Below are 15,299 nucleotides of genomic sequence, written 5' to 3' on the forward strand. Positions count from 1 at the left end.
TTTCTTACATCAGATCCAACGTAATCGACTTTTCCCCTCTGCGATAAGCTCGAAACCGATTAAGTATCTTGTTGTAGGTAGCTATTGATATTTGACACGAAGTATTTTTATTCTCGTATTTTAGCTCGATTATTTCGTTTATTGCTGACAATACAATACCTGCTCCTGAAACTATCAACAGTAGTGGAGTTGCTGTTTCACCCGCTAATGATATTCTAGTAGCTGTTAGTATTATTAAAATGTAGTGTAGCACACCTATTAATTCGCTTGAATATTGTTTGGTGCGTCTCACACAGTCAAGTTCTTTTTATGAAAGTACTTGAAGTATTTGATCAGCTCATCCCTGTCGATGCCTGAGAGACTAGATTATATGTCATTGAACTTAATTATTTTTCTTTTTGTCATTATGAAACTGTTTCAGTAATTTTATTGATTGAATGTAAACGTTCTCTCAGCAGCTGCAGCTTTATCAATTTGCAGATGTTATTTGCTATTAACAGGATCAGCAATAAAATTTGATATGCATTATATACCTAGATGATGCATTTCCATAACTGACATCATTATTAAAAAATTATGAATCAAATTAATAGCATGATCAACATTCGTTGGTATGTCAGTGATATAATTCACACTATACTGTTAAAGATCTTTTGTGTATTTAACATAACCTAATACAAATCTTAAATCCCATATGCTACAAATATTAAGTACCATATATTGTGCAAGTATTTTATATGATATTGTAAAAGATCGGCGTCCACGTTTATCTTTCTGGTCAGATAATAATCGAATATATCATAATAAACAGGCTTGATACTATTACTAATACTTCTGTGAACATCAAGTGGTTGATAGAATAGATCTCGATCACCATAGTGTAAGACTCAATTTTTGACTCAATATCAAATACTGCTATTAATTCAGCGTTTATCTGACCAGTTTAATATTGTTATAATCGCTGTTTTCAGAGTATCTGCTAGTATAAGATACGCCGTCCCCAGTATATTGGCATCATCATGATAATCTGCGACTTCAAATAACGTTTTTATTAGGATAGTCCATACCTAACTAACGCAATCTACGACGCTTAGCAAAACCGTCTCTTATTCTGCTATTTTTTGTAAACCTATTTTATCCTTTTTCCGCTAGATGCCAAGTTCATTGTGAACTTTCTTTATTCGTTGGCATTCTGGTTTCTTACCATCATGACATTTTGTTTTAAAAAGATATGTTATAGACACCTATTTTATTTACCTATAGAACGGCTGATAATGCATCTAAATGAAAACGTCGATTATACTCATTCATGACATACATGCGCGCTTGCCAATTGAACGTGATATATCTACATTATCTGAGAGCGAGTAGGACGTTTTGGCGTTTAAGCGAATATATCACACCTTCATACAATTGTCGTATGCAAGGGAGACAAGTTCAGATAAGATCAATTCTGAACAAGCAAAACAGAAGAAATACCATAATACAAAGATAAAGAGGAACGTCTACATGGTTGGCGACAAAAAATATTATTACACAATTCAAGAAAAGTAACACGGAATGGAGAAGTTAAGGTCTAAAAGAACTGTTGACAATAAACGCGATAAGAAACAAGGGAACACTCACGTTACAAGGTATAAGATCCCAATACATAGATATAGGTTGAAAGTAAACAAACAGAAAGGAGGCGATGGGACCAGAACCTATCCTATAAGATAGAACACGTATCAGACGAAAGCATCTCTGAAAATCAAGTGCCCTTTAAGAAAACAAAGCTGAACAAAAGCCTCAAACTATGGCTGACCAAGACCAGATATGAGCGAGAGAGAGAGAGAGAGAGAGAGAGAGAGAGAGAGAGAGAGAGAGAGAGAGAGGGAGAGAGAGATGAGTGGGATGAGAGAAAGTATAAAGAACTTAGCATTGTATCATCAAATGCAGTTGTTTTTACTATGTTTATTTAGTATTTGCTCACATAGCAAATCCATTTCTTTTACCGTAGATATTGTTTGTTTTTTCTTTCTGGTTAGTCTGCTTGCATTTCAAAGACGTTTATTATCTGTAATACATGTCACTGTTTCCATTAATAGTAGTATTAAATCTGCGACCTATGTGATTAATGTATACATGTACCCAAAAAAACTGTGCCGAAAAGTTTTCATGCTGCTCGTGTTTTATTTATTTTCTGATAATATACACATTTTTAGAAAGAACAGATATTCGACAAAATGGAATCCGAAGCTAACAATTCATTATTAAACTGCAGTTGATGAATTCTGTAGCGACATATTTACCACAAATTATATATTTACGTTAGCTTTTCATGATAATAAAACTTAATATATCAAAGTAATGCACAATATACAATGACATAAGCTACAAAAGCCATGAGAGCTCATTTTATATATGGTTTCATCTAAAGTTGTTGTAATATTGTCGATATCAAGCAACATCCTCTACAATTAATTGGAAAAAATGTACCATGCTGTGACGTAATAATTGTCATCATTCTGTGAGAAAAACTAGTGGCATACTTATTTCGAAGAAAGTGTAGAAACTGGAATGTCTTGTCTTTATTATTTAATGAAGATTAAAGTTGAATCAAAGTTCTGAAACTCAGTTGTACAGTCGATGCATCATCATTCCTTGGTCATTACTAATGGGTCCTGAATGAAATGTTGAAACCCCTTCCGCCGGACCCAGAATGTGCATTAAATCCTACAACAGTACATGATTCGTTGCAAGTAATCTCAAGTCCAGGCCGTGCTGTGTCATTGGTCCAGGCTGTCGGTCTGCAAAATAATAATAATAATGCAGGTTAATACACCAATGATCTACAATACCCCTCCTTATTCCTGGGACCCTGCAACTACTAAATAATAAGTTTTGTACACTAGACTTCTATAATAACTACTCCACTGAATCTGTTATTTGAGAAAACCTATGAAGTAAAAATTAATTTGGTCAGCTTTCCAGATTGTTGTCACTATCTTTGCTTCATTTATTTAATTCGAGGTTTTCATCATTTTGGTAACGCTTAGGTGACGTCAATCGTAATGATAGAGCCCGCACGTTCGGGATATGACCAGGAAGATAGTGGTTCATTCCCCCACAACCACATCTCCGCGGTTGTATGTGTGGGTTAAGTTGGTGAGAGTGTATTTATTAAATATAGTTCCTTCAACAAAACTTCCGTTTCTCAAAATACAAAAGTTAACATCATCCTGGGAACATCGACAACGTTTAGCTCATACCTCGTGCGTGTCATTGCCTTTATGCAGTGGACTTCATTAATGAAAGTTTATAGAACATTTGAAGCTAAAATAACTTTTAGGCACAATACATATGATTTTGATCAAATTTAATGGCTGAAACTTTCACTTTATTGAAACAATTTGTCATATAATTTTCATAAAAATTGATACGTTAAAAATGCTAATAAGCAATTAATCGTGAAAGGGAAGGCAGCATACTCAGTTTGGACGAATAATGAAGATAGAAAACCAGCTGAGAAAAGAATCAACTTTAATAATAGTATACTAAGAATTCTAATTAACAATGATACTGGAAAAGAAAAAACCATTGAAAATCATTTATAGCAACTTGGAGCTTAGTTTAGAAAGTTCTGCTTAGTTCCTGATAATTAAGACTCGGCAGTCAGCATAAATGGAATCAACTCAAGTGATCCTTATAATGAAGTCCGACAAGCGGAAAAGACCCCAGAACATATGATGAGCAAAAGAAAGGAACACTAATTTTACAAAACAATCTACCTATGGAGAACAAATATGCAGATAATCTAGGGAACATCTCGAGCGACACAGTGAGATACTCATTTGTAGAGATAACATAGAAAATGATGGAATGAATGGATCTTTAAATCAAAAGGTAACCAACATTTAAATTAGTCCATCACGTATCACTGTATAGTCTTGTGTAAACAACAATAAATAAGTATGATGCTGCAAATTCTTCAAAGGACGTAAAAACTATAATCTCCACATATACTCCGTATTTGTGAAAGAATATAAGTCAGTGATACAATAGAAATTAAACAAAATGTTTAGTATAATAATAGCTGTAAAGAAGTAACGATTATGAAAGTAGAGTTATGCTAAAATACAAAGAGTGGTAATTAATTAGAAACTTGTACTCTCGAAAACGTGCATGAAATACAGTGTGTTACACGAAGCTAACAATGTTTAATGAACTGGGGGATTTGAAACTGTCGTTCAATATTCAACATAGAAACTACGGAAGAAGACGGAAGAAAATAGGACAGGCTACAGATAAAGTCATGATTATTACTTCCTTTACTTCAGGTGGGAGAAAATTAAAATTTTATTTTCAATCGTCCTTCTCTATAATGTTTTTTAAGAAGTTTCAAAATGTGATGTTGTCATACCTGAAAGCTGCATAATTGCTGTTGAAGGTAAAACCAGAATCATAATTGTCTGTATAAACAAAATTCTCAATTTTGAAGCCGACGACAGTTTTATATTTGAATGATTTAAGGGAATGATATAAGTTAGATAGAAAAATGAACTTTTAATTAATAGGAAGTCGTCATAATTTTGTACCTCAAATAGCAAATCAAATAATCCCTCTTGAACATGTTCCAACTATATGAGCCAATCATTTAACTGCAATCACACGATACAGAGAAAAGCAAAACGTATCATTATTAGACAGAACATTTAATGCAAAAAGGAAGCAACATGAACAACTTAAAAAAGACATGATACCAGCAAGATGCGTAACATTCAGTAGCCCAGAGATAATCATGTCAAAGAAGTTATGCTGAATTCAACAAATAAATGTCAAAGATCAATGACATTAACTGCTGGAGTAGTGACATTACATCGTTTTGACTTTTCGTGCCTTTTTATTCCTGATATTCATCTCAGCCTCAATTCCCCATGATTTTAACCCATTTCTCGGTGATTTCCATTTCTATCAACACTGTTGGAATTTGGTCATGCTAATTATTTTATACTCGATAGCCACCTATTATAGTTTACTGATCGCGTTGAGAGTGCTTTGTGCCGCTTCAAGCAACTCTGAATAGACACGTAATCGTGAATGTTATTATATCGAAATTAAATTGCTAGCATGACAATAGACACCGGTTATTATCGATAGCTCCGAGAATAATTCCGATTGGTGCACCCATGATTGTTGTCGTGGTTGCAATTCCAGTCACACCAAGGACAACAGTTGTTGCCGCAACAAATGGTGATTTCATTTTGCATCTTTTGCTCCTTTTTGGAAGATATATAAAGCTACATGGCTGCGCAACTATGCCCCAGTAGTGGCATCAAATCAACTGCCAAGCTGCAAACATAGTAACGATATGATTCTAACGTTGTTAAACCTACGATAAAAATCTAAATTAGACACAAACGAGATAGTATTATTTAACAATGTAACACATTCAATGTTTGTGTATATTTCCCACAGGCGCATCGATGAAACTAATAAGACCATCAGCAACAGACCCCCTGAGTTGTTCTTGACGCTGCACTAATCCTTTCATAAAAATGACATTATGGCTTACACTTACAGGTTGCATATCTGAATCAGCGCTGAGAGAATGATTTTGATATCGCATAATTGAATACGATTCAGAATCAGCATTATCAACTGTATCTTTGATAAGCATCATAGTTCGACCATCTCTGCTCACCTAATCATCGCTGTATCTAGCCAGTCGAATATTCGTTGTGGAAATATCAACCTTGTGAAGAAATGATTTGGTTTCATTCCCATTGATGGAATAGTGTGCACTGTTATACAAATTAATAATTACGTTACTCCCAAATCACACGTTGGTCCTGACAGGATATTTGGTATCACCAGCATCATTCTGTACAAATTTTATCTGAAGAATGCCTCATATGAAAGAAGGAAGTTAGACCTGTCCTGCACTTATAATTTTAATTTTAATTGATTGGGTTCGCCGGTCCGGAATGAATAATATTGAAAACCTCATAAGCCTCGCTCCAACAACTTAGGTTCGCCCATGTCTAATGCGGAATCTGGTATAACTTTGAACATAACCATTGCTAATCTATTATACGCTACGTCTAATACATCTTCCTAGACGACCGTAATCCTCATGCTATTGCCAGATGTGCAGTCACAGACTATAATAGTCGTTGTTGAGCGGCTTCAACAATATTTTTTCCAACCGCCGCCAAAATAGTGTTGAGGGTTGCTTAACAGCTTTTATAATGCCAGAGTCATTAATCGCGCTAGTCGATAAAATAGCGTATGAACTGCTTATATTCAAAGGTTATCATCTGATCCACATCATCGTTTGTGATGAAATTAACGAGATTTAAAACCACAAATGCGCTATTCGCATGAAGGATACCAAACGTTTTTTTGCCAGTTGTTCTAAACTCCCAGCGACGCTAATACAGTCTCACCTGTGCGTGATGCACCAGCGGTAACACGCGCAAAATAGGTACACTGAATTCGCAGATGAGATTGTGATCATAGAGGTAACGCTGTTGCTTGTATTTGTTGCAACCCAGCATATATTTTGCGCACATCCCTTAGAATTCAACATCGGTGTCGTAGTACTATACATTGATACCTTCGATGTTTGATATTTTTTTATCTTCATGATGTAATTATTGTGCACGAATTGATCCCATAAAAGTGATTCCAATCGATTAGCAAGGTCGTTAGGGTCACACCCTCTACCAAGGCCTTCTACTTGTTTTGGTTGTTGCTGATATCTTTCCATTTGTTCTTTAATCCAGTCGTTCTTCTGTTAGCGAAGTTCTGGTGTAAGTTGCTGTTGTTCTGATGTGCATTCAGGACTAAGTGTTGGTTGATGCTCTATTATTTCTCCTGATCGAGTTGTGATAGACGTCTTGGCTTTTTGTTTTATAATTAGTTTTGCTTCACCAGAATAATCTTCTGCATCAATGTCAGGTGTTAGTTGATATATTCCTTAAAATGTTTCATCTCTTTATTTGCTTCATAATCTTTTCCATCCAAAATCTGACGTCGATTAGTAAGATTTTATTAACTACTGAAACAAATGCTACAGACAGTTACAAAATTATTAATGCGAGCGCGAAGAAGTGTTGGGTGAAATAAAATGCGAGATGCAAAGGGCCAGATCTGTGAAAAGTGTGTAAAATCAGTTCTTATAAAATGATATAACAGAAAAGAAAATGAACGGATTATATTGAGCAAAATATTACATTCAAAAATGGGAACACAGTAAACTTGGGCTCAATGAAAGTGGATAATTATTCAGCCATTTATCGTATATAAATTCGTATATAAATGGACTTCAGCTTAGAGAAAAACTAACATCTAGCAAGTGCTGTACCACACAATTTTCCTCCTCGTGAATTTAATGTACTGCTTGTCCAGGTATTTCAGCAAATGTATTTCTCGCACAAAATCCAGTAAACATTTTTTACACTTTCGATTTACACTCCAAAGATATTAAATCCATGAACAGATACATGGTGCAGCATAGCATGTAAGTTTGGAATATCTGGTTGTGGTCGATCCTACTAGCTGCTTACAGAAAGAGTCCTAGAATCCTCATAGTTAGTATATAGGCTTCACGTTTACTTTAAAACATATGAAATATGTTATCTGCTTCAAAATGACTCTAACAGGTGAATATTCACTCTTCAGCCTAGCAATAGTGGAACAGCGATGAAATAATTTTAATAGGTCTAACATTCATCATTATTAATATTTCGAGATACATAGAGGGGGTGGAGTGGGAATACTAAATGAAGATAACTGACGAAAATGAATAGGAGGGATCATTTCCATCATGACTATTGTTTCCATAACATAAATGTCCGATCGCTCATTGTTGAATGGTTAGGAACATATCATCTAACCATGGCTCAGCCGGCAAGGCAGCACCTAATGAAGCGGAAAACGGACACGAGGTCGCCCGTCTTGAAACAAGCATATGACCTAGTAGAAACGTCCTGCGCAAGAAAATGATTAGAGGGAAAAAATAATGGAATTAGAGACACGGATACACTCATGGGCAGCAATATAAACGGCAGACTCAACGGATGCAAAAACAATAAGATGTATGACTGAAATGCATAATGGAGACGAATCACCTTTCTTTCTCCTTTCCAAAGAGTCGACCCCATATTGTGGTAAGGCCCATGGTGAGACATGGCCTTAATTGTAGGAGATAAATGCAGGTCGGATCATCAAAACTAAACGCCTATCCCATATCTCTAGTAAACAAATGAACTAATCATTTTGATATGCACTTTGTCTTTTGTGTTTTCTGTTTTGTGTTTTTGCATGTGTATAGTTTTGCATTGGACAATCAAAAACAAAAATGTGTAAATCCCCCTCCCATATCAAATGAGTTTGTGGGTATAGTGTATGTTGTCGTGCGTATAAAATAACTATATAAACACACCCTTTCTCTTGTGTAAACCAATGGAACACGCCAAAACAAAATGATTTATGCAAGGTCTGCGCGATTTCTGTTCTCCATTTATATTCACTGTGAGGACAGAATACTATGTTAGGATTATTTTTCTTCATGTCTTAGCTTCAAGCATATAATGCGGCTTGTTCACAGTCTCGACATTCATCGTCGTCCAGACCAGACAGAAAAATGGCAGAACACTGCACTATGGGAAGTTGTGAAAAGTAATCAGATAAAAGAGAGTTGAACAACCTACAGTGTTGAGTACAATAATTGAACATCTTTCATCTTAAGTGGCATTTGAAGAAGGTGACGATATTGTTAAATTCAGCAATGGGCTCAAGAGAGGCGGAGGAAGGTCACAACATCAAAGCAGCATCGGTGGAGAAGAGGAGGGTAAAGGTGAGACGGGAGAAAACGTGTGGAGAATGGAGCCCGAGAAAGGAGAGGGGATTTCATAGACGGACTAAGAAATAGAGGAAAATGCAAGAGTAATTTAGATGATTCGATCAACCATATTAGAAGCAAGGGAAGAAGGAGGAATACAAAAAGAAGAAGGAAGACTGGGGAAGGAGGCCAACGAGAGTAGTTTTGAGTTCTTGGTCTGCACAAAAACATAGTTGTATTTACATAAAAGCAACCTGCAACATCAGACCCAGGAGGTGCAAACATTAAGCATAGTGTTGGTCATAAAATCAGCGGTCATTTTCAGTGCCACGAATATCTCTAGAAAAAAGATGCTAATTATATATGCCAATATATTTTGTGTTTTATGTTTTCTGTATGTATATGTTGTATGTGTCTGCATTATTGACAACTGAACATAAAAACCTATTTTCCCTATCTCTCCTCTGCCTAGTTGTATGTTTGTATATAAAAAATACAAGTGTGTCTGTCATCACTTCCTAACATTGTGTATGACATTACTTTTGTATGTTTCTGTGAAATTAATATCTAAACGCTTCCTATCTTATTCGTTCTAGGGTAGGGTATGTGATTGGAGCGTAGTGTGTGTAGGTACAGTTATTAAAAAAAACCACAGGTAACACAGGTGATCTGTCATATTTGAAGGATATTGGATTGTAAATGAGTGCTTTGGGTTATAGATACAATTTTAATATTAACATTTCCGGTTTAATGCAATATTATTGTCTGATGTCATCAATTGATACACACAAAGGATTACATGTAGTGCCATTATGACCTTAAGTCAAATTCCCCGTTTTGAGACCCTAAACATTCACAACTTCGAGGTATAACACTCTCCCTATGTTGAACCAATGGACACTTTTAACAAAGGATGTCCCCTTTAATGCTCAAATGCCTCCTGCATGTTAGCCATACATATAATCCGAGTTTCCGTTTGAGGATATATATATATATATATATAATAATGTCTAGGTATCTTATTGCACTACATGTACTCCTTTGTGTATAGCAATTGATGACATCATATATATATATATATATATATATATATATATATATATATATATATATATATATATATATATATATATATATATATATATATATATATATATATATATATATATATATATATATGATTGGTTCTAATCAAACATAAACGTCACTCTAATACACGCTCGTACATACCCATCTCCGCACAATGTTACGAATAATGTTTCCGGATCGATATCAAAATCTTCTATTCGAAGTACAATGCTCGTCCCCAGTGTCATAATGTTCCAAGCGATAGCTTTATTATTCAGTGTCGGAATGTAATTTGCAGGATAGTTTGGGGTTGTAATTGCACCACTAGTGTCAACCACCACATGTATTTCATCCACTGAAAAATAAAATAAATAAAACAATCAAACAAGGATTTGCTCTAATGTCATAATATACTTGGAATTTATTGTTTAAAGGCATGTACACAATATTCCTAACAAACTTTACGATTTTATTTTGCAACATATAACAATATCACGTGCAGAATTAGCTTCAGATTGAATCGTGTAAAATAATGCATATACAAGACACGCCATCCATCCGTTCAACAATTATGCACATTATTATGAATCCAACTTAAATATCACTACAACAATGTTCCTATACTGGCTTGCCAAATGTCAAGTAAATTCATCCCTTGTACTTCTAACTCTTTTTCCCTGATTATTCTCATTGATACGTATTGATAAAGTCAATTAATTCCAACATGCAGACCAATTGTTTGTTATGCAGTGCAAACAGGTCAATCTATGAACTGTAACATATGGGGCAATTTATTCTTCGCCAGTGGCGTTTTTGGTGGCCATGTGTTTGACAAATTCTTTGTTACGTTTACGCTAAACAGATAAATAATGTTGGATATATTTACATCCCTCTGGATTGTTTGGCTGTTTATTATTTCAGTTCTGGACAAATATGTAAACTGTTACATACTAGGAACAAAGCAATTTTTACTTAAGAAGTTTCATCACATGATTAATGTGTTATTGACTTTAATATAATGATATCATAATTTTTATATATGTAACACGTGCAATTGACCTATCGCCAGTTCAGTTGTCAATCATTCTGCTCGATTGACCAATCAGCCAGCGTTATTATACACACCTCCAGACAATGTTTACGTCCGCCATTTTCATCCGACAAGCTGCTTCGTTCGATATCGACCCGGCTATTGTATATATTTACAAATTTCGCAACGGTTCGGAAATTTTTCGATTCACAATGATGAAGAAGTGTCAATGGGGGCTTTGCAATTCTGATACTCGTTGTCCCGATCGTCAAAATGGAGGAGTTAAGTTTATTCCCTTCCCGAAACCAAAACGTAACTTAGAGAAGTGCAAGCGATGGAAACAGACGTGTGGTCGTCTGCATCATCAGCTGAACGTTGGCACAGCTGGTGGCAATTACCACATGTTTGTTTGCACAAAGGTAGGTAAAAAGCATGTACTTTCGATAATTTAATATAAAGAAAATGAAACCTTAAAAAAAAACAGAATAACGATCGTATGTTGAGCAATCACTATATCGTGCATCATTTTAAAGTTTGAACATTTTAATGTTGGTTTGTCCCATAAATAATGCATCATTGTCTCGATCTTTTAGACACATCAGTAACTCGGTATTTTTAGTCATGTAACTGTTGGCAGGGAGTATAGTATATACTCTATAAGTAAATTTCCTTGATGATAAATATGTTTACTGATTTACTCGAATAAAGCACATCATACATATTTTCAGCACTTCCCTGATGGAGAGCCCACAGATAGATACCTTGACCCAATACCAGCGGATGTAATGCTAACACGACACACACCTGCAAGACCTCCACCAAGAAAAAGGTGGAAAACTCCATCCAATGTAAACGTGTAAGTTGATCATTATTATGTAACATAAATCGATGCTTAGTATATCAAAGAGAAACCACTCAAATGAGAGAGTTCAAGATCATGAAGCATGTGCATTTCAGTGAGGATGACACAATTGTAATTGTAATCACTATTGCATACTACATATATGTTGACTATATGGCTTTATATGTTTGGAGGAGTGTCAGTGGGTGTGAGAGAGGAAGGAAATAAAGTGAATAGATATATATGCATTTTGTCTTGTGTATACAGATATGTCTACACTATTATAACTGTGTTCCTTTTAAAGATTCCTGCAAAATAGATTAGTCCCGGACTTTGTGTCACCTTTTTTAAAAAGTAAGATCATTACCATTATTCATATTATTAGAATAAAGAATTCAATCAAAATTTAAGCACTTTATTTGAATCCAGTGAAAGCAAAGCCATTGTTATTTTAGTTCAGAAGAAAATGGAGACCTACTTCTGGTTGTTGCTGATTCGAGTCAAGAGAATGATGTCAGTCTGCAGAAAGATGTCAATTTACAAGAAAATTATAATCTCGGTAAATGGATTTTTTTTATGTTTCTTTCATTTCATAAACGCATGAAAAGTGAATGCAGAACACAGCTTCTCCAATATACCATCCATCACCTTTATATCTGGCAAAATCCTCTGTATGTGGAGGTCCTGTCTTGTGTATGTGACAAAATCACAAAAATTTGCACCAGTGACTAGCAACTGGCCTTGCACTTGAAACCAGTGGGAATGATTCCTTTTCAGTACAATTTCTCTTCCATTCTTCTCAAGAAATAGTGTGTCCTTCTTCACATTTGATTCTATTGCATCAGCAATAGTCCAGTCCCGTATAGAAAACGGACACTTCACTTCCAGAACTCCAGGCTGCCCACCATCACATATTTTTCCATCTGGTGATGAACCTAAGAATGGAAATAATGGGTTCACAATGAACCCACAGTGATGTACATGATTATTTGTCTTCTTCATGTACATAGTTTTGCCACTTTTTCACTTGAAATACCATAACTTGAGGCAGCTGATTTAAATGGCTTTGGCTTAAAAATACTGATCAAGAATTTTTCTGTCATACATGCTTTTCTTCGCATAAATTTGCCAAAGTTGGATCCAGCTATTCTGCTTTCTCTCTTCTTGTACCACTGGTCACAAATATTCTGGTCCCTAGGATTCCTTTCTATCGATATGGCTTCTTCATCCGACAAAGCTAGATTTGACCATTTGTCAATGTTTTCCAACGCAGAAGAAGGTATCTTATCATTTGTTTTTTTGGGGTGAAAGCCCAGATCTCCGCAGTCTGTACTTTGTTGTCCTGGAACTTGTACAGCTTTTATTAATATAATCTGAAAGCGGACAGTTGAATAACTGACATAAATGACTACGCAAATTGAAATTATAGGTTGTACAAATTTTCTTATACATTAGAGAATATCTGAATAGGTAAACTTTCTACTTTCAGGTGCATCAGCATTGGATCTCCTTGCTTTGGCTGCAGAGAACAGAGAATTGACAGAAAAGCTTGCTCAGCAAGTACTTATTAATGAAGAAATGAGGCGTGACAGTACAAGAGTAGAGAAAAAACAAGAGAAAACATGTCTCAGGGAGCAAACATTGAATAAATTTACAGTAGCAACAGTGAGGGATAGCCATGTGAAAGATAACCTTTAAATACTATACCGGATTTATTTATAAACAATTTATGAACATTTTCAAATTCCTTGTGCCAGACGAATTTGAAATACCTCTTAGCTTCCCAAGGAATATAACCAGCATTCAGAACATGCCTTTGGAAGATCAACTGCTGCTGACACTAATTAAGTTACGCTTGAATTTTGACTTCAAACATTTAGCCAATTTGTTTCAAGTTTCACAACAGGATGTTGGTGCCGTTTTCCGAGCATGGATCAACTACATATTTTACAGGTTTGGATAGTTCCTATCTGGCCTGACAGAGAAGTGTTGTTGCAACAAATGCCATTGAAATTCAAGGAGGACTTTTCAACAACCTTTGTAATTTTAGATGGTACTGAACTAAAAGTGGAAATGCCTAGTGCCCTGAGAAGTCAGAGTCAGTGTTATTTTGACTACAAGTTAGCAACAACCCTTATAGGCCTTGTTGGAATTGATCCAAAAGGATCTTTCATTTTTATATCAATGTTGTTTTCCGGCTCAATTTCAGACAAAGAAATTACTACACAGTGTGGTCTGCTACCATTAATGCAACAGTTGCTGGACTGTAGAAATCTGATAAGAGGTGATGCACCAACAAAAAAAACAAATATAAAACATGTTTTATTACCTATTGTCTTCAAACAATGCAGTAAGTGGCTTCCGCTTCCTGTTTATGTTTCCTGGTTTGGCAATGACCATAGTCGAGACTGGCTCAGCTTGTATTTTTGCACCTCTCGGTTTGTCCCATTGTTGAGGCAAACTTGTGCATGATGGTGGTTGTGCAGGTACATCTTTAAACCCTTCCAAAATCCAATCTTTGAGGGTCATTAAAAGAGCGAGAACATGGGCACACTGGCCAGAAATTCTGAAAACGTCACAGAAAGAAAAAATGAATCGGCTAGTCTGACAAAATAAAATCTAAGGTACACTGATAAAAAGCGGGGCACATACATGAAGGTCATTTTATACATAAAAAGAACTGTACATATACATTGTCTATTGCTGTCTAATTTATGCTCCTTTTGTAATTTTACCACTTAAACATAAAATAAAATTTAATACATGTGTCAGGGAAACTGAAACATTTATTTGCCAAATACTAAAAAAATCTTCAACGCTATATAATACTACACAGGTCTGTACAGACTAGTGTACATGTACACAAAATACATGCATATAGAACTGAATCAGCTGATCTATAATACTGACACGTTATTACCAAAACCAGAATACACTAGATACTCCTGTTTAAAAAGCAGCCTTCTTATAAAAAAATATACAATCGAAAGGTTTCTGATACTTACCCTGATTTACAGCTGCATAGAGCTTCAGTCACTCGTTTCTTTGAAGTATCGATTGCCATGATAGTTTTATGCGGTTCTTCGCTCCAGCGCTGACTCCGAAATATCCTGCATTTTACTTGAATTTCTTCATTCCCGATAGGAAAAGTTTTACATCATCAACGTAGGAGCCTTTACTAAATGCTCTCGCTTTCTGTCTCTGTCTCAGTGTTGTTTCATATGGCAAATATTGCTCACCAATATCGTCTGGTATATCTCTTAGTGCTATCACGCCCGCCATTTGCACAGAATGTTTGTCAGAGGTTAAGAGGTTGTCAAGTCACGTGTTCGGTAGGCGGAGCGATCTACGTTCTGGCGTAAGGTCAATTGACCTCATGACACCATAAATTAAAATATAACATCAGGCCAAGGAAAGGCGTATCGACATATTATTCCAACTGTGTTCTGAATATTACATAAAAGTAACACAAGCTTATATAATTTAAGAAAACTAAATCTAGTTTTCAGAAATTAAAAATATGATATAACTTT

General features: G+C 35.4%; 1 protein-coding gene and 1 pseudogene across 1 annotated transcript; both read left to right on the forward strand.

Annotated features, from left to right (window-relative positions):
• Positions 1-11,137: 11,137 nt before the first annotated feature.
• LOC149786577 (uncharacterized) lies at positions 11,138-13,464 on the forward strand. The gene is made up of 4 exons (XM_089975949.1): positions 11,138-11,344; positions 11,654-11,781; positions 12,222-12,325; positions 13,256-13,464. Exons 1-4 carry the CDS (start codon positions 11,138-11,140, stop codon positions 13,462-13,464), a joined length of 648 nt encoding a protein of 215 aa, XP_089832075.1.
• A 31-nt stretch (positions 13,465-13,495) lies between these two features.
• LOC149786578 (uncharacterized) lies at positions 13,496-14,717 on the forward strand (annotated as a pseudogene).
• Positions 14,718-15,299: the final 582 nt, after the last annotated feature.

The sequence above is a fragment of the Sinohyriopsis cumingii genome, chromosome 12 (assembly GCF_028554795.1).
Source record: "Sinohyriopsis cumingii isolate HCF-2022 chromosome 12, ASM2855479v2, whole genome shotgun sequence".
Lineage (NCBI taxonomy): Eukaryota > Metazoa > Mollusca > Bivalvia > Unionida > Unionidae > Sinohyriopsis > Sinohyriopsis cumingii.